Below are 5,964 nucleotides of genomic sequence, written 5' to 3'. Positions count from 1 at the left end.
TGTGAACCTTTTGCACCTGTATAACTTATACACTAGAGCAAACTAGTTAGCCCAATATTTGTGTTGGGCAATTCAACCACCAAAATTATTTAGGAACTAGGTGTAAGCCTAATTCCCTTTCACTTCTCTAGCCGATTGAAAACTTATTGCACTAATAATCAAGCTGAATATGAGGCCCTCCTATTCGGCTTAGAACTCTTAAATGGTATGGGAGTAAAACATGTGAAGGTATTTGGTGATTCTCAGCTGGTTTTCCAACAAGTGTTAGAAGAATATCAATGTTTTGATGGTACTCTAAATAGTTACCTTGAGAAATGTTGGAGCATAATCCATTCATTTGACGAATTCAATATTCGGCATATCTCTAGAGTTGAGAATCATAGAGCTAATGATTTGGCACAAGATGCATCAGGTTATCAGATAAAGAGAGGGAAGTTTCACAAAACTGAAAATCTGATAACTAGTGCAAAGCCAAATTCCCAGGTCGCGGACTGTCCGCGTGATGACGCCGGACCGTCCGGGGTTACCAGAAATGTTCTTTTCATCAATTCGGCTGACAATGAAGCCGATGCAAGTGATTGGAGGACACCTATACTTAATTATTTACGAAATCCCAATATCAGGACAGATAAGAACATTCGGCGAACAACTTTCAAGTATATTTTGATGAGTGATGAACTTTACCGCCGAACAGTCAATGACATCCTGCTTAAGTGCTTGGGCCCAGATGATGCTATATTAGCCATGGCCGAAGTACATGAGGGAATTTGTGGTACTCATCAATCAGCTCCAAAGATGAAGTGGTTGTTGCGAAGGTCTGGTTTTTATTGGCCTAGTATGATAGCTGATTGTTTCAAGTACTACAAGGGTTGCCAAGTGTGTCAAAAATTCGGCGACCTACATTTGGTCCCTGCAGCCGAATTACATCCTATTATCAAGCCTTGGCCGTTCAGAGGATGGGGATTAGACTTTATTGGAGAAATTCATCCTTCATCATCAAAGGGGCATCAGTTTGTGTTAGTTGCCACTGACTACTTCACCAAATGGACTGAAGCCGTTGCTCTAAAGAACATGACACACAAGGAGGTAATTGAGTTTATAACTGAGCATATCATTCATAGATTCGGCATTCCCCAGACCTTAACTACAGATCAAGGTACTTCTTTTATGTCAAAGGAGGTACGTGAATTTGCTGAATTATACAGAATTAAGCTGCTTAATTCATCTCCATATTATGCTCAGGCCAATGGTCAGGCCGAGTCTAGCAATAGGACATTGATTAATTTGATAAAAAAGAAAATATCTGATAATCCTAAACATTGGCATAAGATTTTGTCCGAAGCTTTATGGGCTCATAGAATATCTAAACATAGTGCTACTAAAGTATCTCCTTTTGAGCTTGTCTATGGGCAGGAAGCAGTATTGCCTGTGGAAATAAGTTTGAATGTTGTCAGGTTCGCCAGACAAAATGATCTAACTATCACTGATTATTATAATTCAATGATGGATAATATTGATGAGGTGACCGACAAGAGGGTGATAGCTTTGGGAGCAATAGAAAAGGACAAGATTATGGTAGCCAGGGCCTACAATAAGAAGGTCAAAGCAAAGTCATTTCAAGTAGGGGATCTGGTGTGGAAGACCATCTTGCCTCTAAGGAATAAAGACCGGAAGTTTGGGAAATGGTCGCCAAGCTGGGAGGGTCCTTATAAAGTAAAACAGGTAATGTCTGGTAACGCCTATTTGCTACAAATATTACAAGGCAAGGATTTACCAAAGGCTTTGAATGGATGTTTCCTCAAACAGTACCATCCTAGTATGTGGCAAGATGCCTAAGAGAACCGATGTGATCACATCGAGTTAGTTGCTTTTGGTTCGCCCAGCTCCACCAAAAAGCAGGGGGCATATGTTTGAACCAAAAAAGAGCTGGCGGACGGTCCGGCCCTGAGGCCGGACGGTCCGCGCGTGCGCAGAACAGATTAGGGTTCCGAGTTTTGTGCTACGGTTGTTAGCTATATTCGCGGAATTAGCTCGGAATCAGTTGTGTAAAGGGTCCAGCCCCCCTCCTCTATAAATAGAGAGGTCTACGGCCGATTTGTAATCATCAATCGAATCAATACAACTTCTATTCGCATTTATTTCCAGTACAATTAGGAGTAGTTCTAGTCTAGTTCTAGCTTAGCCTCTCGATCCCCAAATTCTTCGCCTCTCTTCGACTCTACACCGATTAGAGGAGTCTAGGTCGGCCGGCCCGAGCCTAGACAACTCCTAGGATCTCTCCTCCCCGACGGGGTCCTCCCGGGAGCGAGATCCAGGCGCCGCCGGCGATCTTCCGCCGCCACTGCGCACGCGCGGACCGTCCGGCCCCAGGGCGCGGACCGACCGTCCGGCCCTAGGGCGCGGACCGTCCGGCCGTCAGGCAGGAAACCCTAGCCCCTGCGCCAGGTCGCGGACCGTCCGGCCCCAGGCCGCGGACCGTCCGCGCCTGACCAGAGAGCACCGCCGCTGGTTCTTCTTGATTATTTGGCGCTCCGAAAAAGCGTCAACAATATGTATACCAAACAGTTGACCTTAAACTCTTTTGAACCCTGTATATATCCAGCAAAGTATTGAAAACGTGCCCCGGCCTACAACTCAGAGAAATAAAGAACATATGCCTGCAATGCAAGTAGCAAAACAAGCAATTTAGGGTGGTGCAAAGTCAAAGGAAAGCTTTGAGCTCCATGCATGACGTCGTAGCGAAAGGGGCCATCCAACAGATGATAGTAACAAACGGTACGGTAGCTAGGTGACGACGACCAGCTTGAACGATCGAGCAGGGACGACGATGACATTAGCGCGTCATATTCGTACACTGACGAGCTGACAGTGTCATGCTTGCGTCATGCCGCGCGCGTCGTCGTGGACCTCGTGGTACAAACACAAAGGGCGGCCGAGCGAGCGACGACCGTGTCCTGGACGGAGCATGTAAAACAAGAGATCGAGCAACTCAAGCAAGAAACCTGCCCACGTTTGACGCTCCCCCTCTTTTCGTGCCTGCCAAAGCCAAGCGCTGGCACCTGCGTGTGTAAACAGAATACGGCCTTCCCGTATAAGCCAGAAGGCAGCGTGTAGGGCACATCAAGATTCACAACGCATCGGTCGCATGCAACCAACAAATCTCATTTCCCATGGCCGATGGTCGTTTCCTCCGCCACAGCGGCATGAGTCTGCAACCGAAACTTCATCTAATTTATTTCCCTTTCGCTATCGGAACAGAGTTCTTTATCGAGTGCTCGTAAAGCCTTGATAACACTCGAAAAGGTTTCATGTTTTTTTATTTTGTTTGTGTTTTATGAAATTTTAAAACGGCTGGATCGCAAGTTCGCTGTCATGTTACATAAATATGGTGTTTGAAATTTCTGTCCTGTTCCTAAATTAGACCGCAACTTATGCTCAATAACATGAATTTAATTTTTGCATTCACTGTTTTCCAAAGTTTTCCATTTTGGAGTGACTTGCTGTTCAAATTTGAATTATCCGAAGAAATTTAATTAAATAAACTAAATTTTGGAGTGACTTGGAGTTCAAATTTGAATTATCCCAGGCTCACCTATAACCACAAAGACTAAATATCTATCAAAATAATACATTATACAAACGTTAAGTATATCCATCTAGATACCATTAAAAAATTCTAGTATCATTCAATCATCCATTCAACATCATCATAGATAATTCGATAAAGTAGTAATGCTAGGATAGTAACATATAACACATTACATGGTCATTAAATAATGGTTAAGATTTACATAACATTATCATCCAAAAGCTTGTTAAACAATTAAAAGATGGATGGCTGAAGCCAAGTTTATGTTTTTAGGCGAAGTTTATAGTGGGTATTTCATACCCACCGTTAACGGATGATGGTGGAACGTTCTAATACCCGTTTAACTATTGAGTGAAGATTTTTTTAAAAAAAGAACAATAAACATACAAAATATTTAGCTTATATATATAACCTAATAAAAATATCCATCGGAAATCAGTCAGTGGATACTCGTTGCCCTCTCTAGTCGTATGCCACCACCACCACGGCCTCCGGCCACCGGCATGGCACGGGCTGCCTGCACAGGCGCAGCGTGGCTAGTCTCCAGTCTCCACGGCCATGGCGCGGTCAGAAACTGCCTTGCCAGGCGTGGCGCAGGTAGGGGCCCTCGGAGCGGCGTAGACAAGGACAGGGGGAGCGACGCGAACAGGGACAGGGCGAGCCAGTGCTGCCACGGTCCGGGCGGGCACGGCTAGCAGCGCGGCCGGCGTCAAGCCCTTTGGCTGTGCCGGCAGCGTAGCCGAGCAGGTGCACGGCCTGGACGACACCGCCTGCCGCGGTGCTCGACGTGTGCGTACTGTGGCCGTCGTTGTCCCTCGGCCTCGAGGAGTTTCTTGTTGCATGGAGCCAAACCTTGTGTCGTCGTAGCTCGGCCTTCTGGTTCTGGGGGAGGCGAGCAAGGCGTTCGGTGAAATGCAGATGCCTGTGAATAATGCGTCTCCTGGAATTATGATGCAAGCCAAACACTTCAAAAACTATGGAGTTAATAGAGCAGAGCTGATAAAGGTGGAGTGGACTATGGAGCACTCACAAACACCTCCTACGTTAAGATAGGTTGTTTTAGTTTGTAAACCTAAACGCTCGTAAATAACACAACGGAATACGCGATGACCGTCTTGAGAGGGATGGCCTAGCGCCTAGTATTCGGAAGCCCAACTCGGCCTGGCCCAACTGTTAGCCAATTCGTCGGCGAACGTGTGACGAAATTCGTCAAAGCACTCGGGACTTGGACACCAAGTTGCCTACCTGACGAAACCGTGGCCGGCAAGGAACCGTCCGTGCACCGCAGCTCTCGCCATATAAATCTCGCAGGAGCCACTGATACAGCCGCACTCCAATCCCAACACAGCAACCAGCGCAAATCAGCACGATGCGTCGCGAGGGCCGCCAGCACGGGTGGGTGTTTACCGTCGACCCCAGCCTGGTCGACGCGGAGGGCAAGTGCCGGTCCCGCGCGGTGCAGGTGGAGGGCGCGGCGGCGGCCAACGGCGGCTTCGTCAGGGCGTCGAGGAAGCCCACCAACCACTCCAAGCCCGCCGTCGGCCGCGCGTACAAGTCCCTGATCGGCAAGGGAGAGGCCGGGTCGGGCAAGCAGGGCAGGCACAAGTTCAAGCACGACGAGGTCAAGATGTACTCCCTCTACCTCGAGGGCGCCCACGACGCCTACGCGGATGCGATGCTGGAGTTCGACTCGTAGTCCTGCTGATGACATTGGGTGTGTGAATGATGAGGTGCTGGAGTTCGACATGCGCCATTGCCAGGAGGTGTAGAGATTCGATGTACGCTTCTGTGTCTGAATCCAAATGTGTTTTGTGATGTGAGCAGTGAATAAACAGACTGGTTGTGACGAGAATGTCGTGATCCGGAATGTATCTCGAACCGGAATTCGATCAATCTTCATATCCAAAGTTCAAATCTGTAGAGTTGGAATTTTATTTAGCCGTGTGAGTTTCCGTTTTTCGGTCCTGGTTATTTTCAAATGTAATACTAGCTTAGTAGCTTTCGTGCAGTTAAAAGACTTACTTTCTGGCACAAAGCGTATTGTCATTGTCAAACAGTATATGGCATTGGATATTTAAATTCTCTTTAGGACCTTCGAGTTTAAGACCACGTATCCTCAGCTAAGTACAAAGGACCATCTAATCAACAAAAATACATACACAACTCTAAGGACCATTTCACCATCAATCAACAAATACAAAAAACAAACAAAAATTACATACACCACAATTCCTCAAGTAAGCTCAATGACCATATCTCATCATCATCAATGCACTGGATTGAGAATACTCGGTCCTTTTTTTCCAATATATAACTAGCAATAAAGAAGATCTAATAAAAATCAGCCGCCAACGTATAGATCAGCAATAAACAAG

At 46.5% G+C, this 5,964-nt stretch overlaps 1 protein-coding gene across 1 annotated transcript; it reads left to right on the top strand.

Annotated features, from left to right (window-relative positions):
- Nucleotides 1-4,917: 4,917 nt before the first annotated feature.
- On the top strand, nt 4,918-5,503 carry LOC100277849 (uncharacterized). The gene has a single exon (NM_001151310.1). The coding sequence runs from the start codon at nt 4,959-4,961 to the stop codon at nt 5,283-5,285; it is 327 nt and encodes a 108-aa protein (NP_001144782.1). The 5' UTR covers nt 4,918-4,958; the 3' UTR covers nt 5,286-5,503.
- Nucleotides 5,504-5,964: the final 461 nt, after the last annotated feature.

Source organism: Zea mays, chromosome 3 (assembly GCF_902167145.1).
Source record: "Zea mays cultivar B73 chromosome 3, Zm-B73-REFERENCE-NAM-5.0, whole genome shotgun sequence".
Taxonomy (NCBI): domain Eukaryota; kingdom Viridiplantae; phylum Streptophyta; class Magnoliopsida; order Poales; family Poaceae; genus Zea; species Zea mays.
Note: the sequence above shows the minus strand (reverse complement) of the source record. Positions and strands in the feature narration are given on the sequence as shown.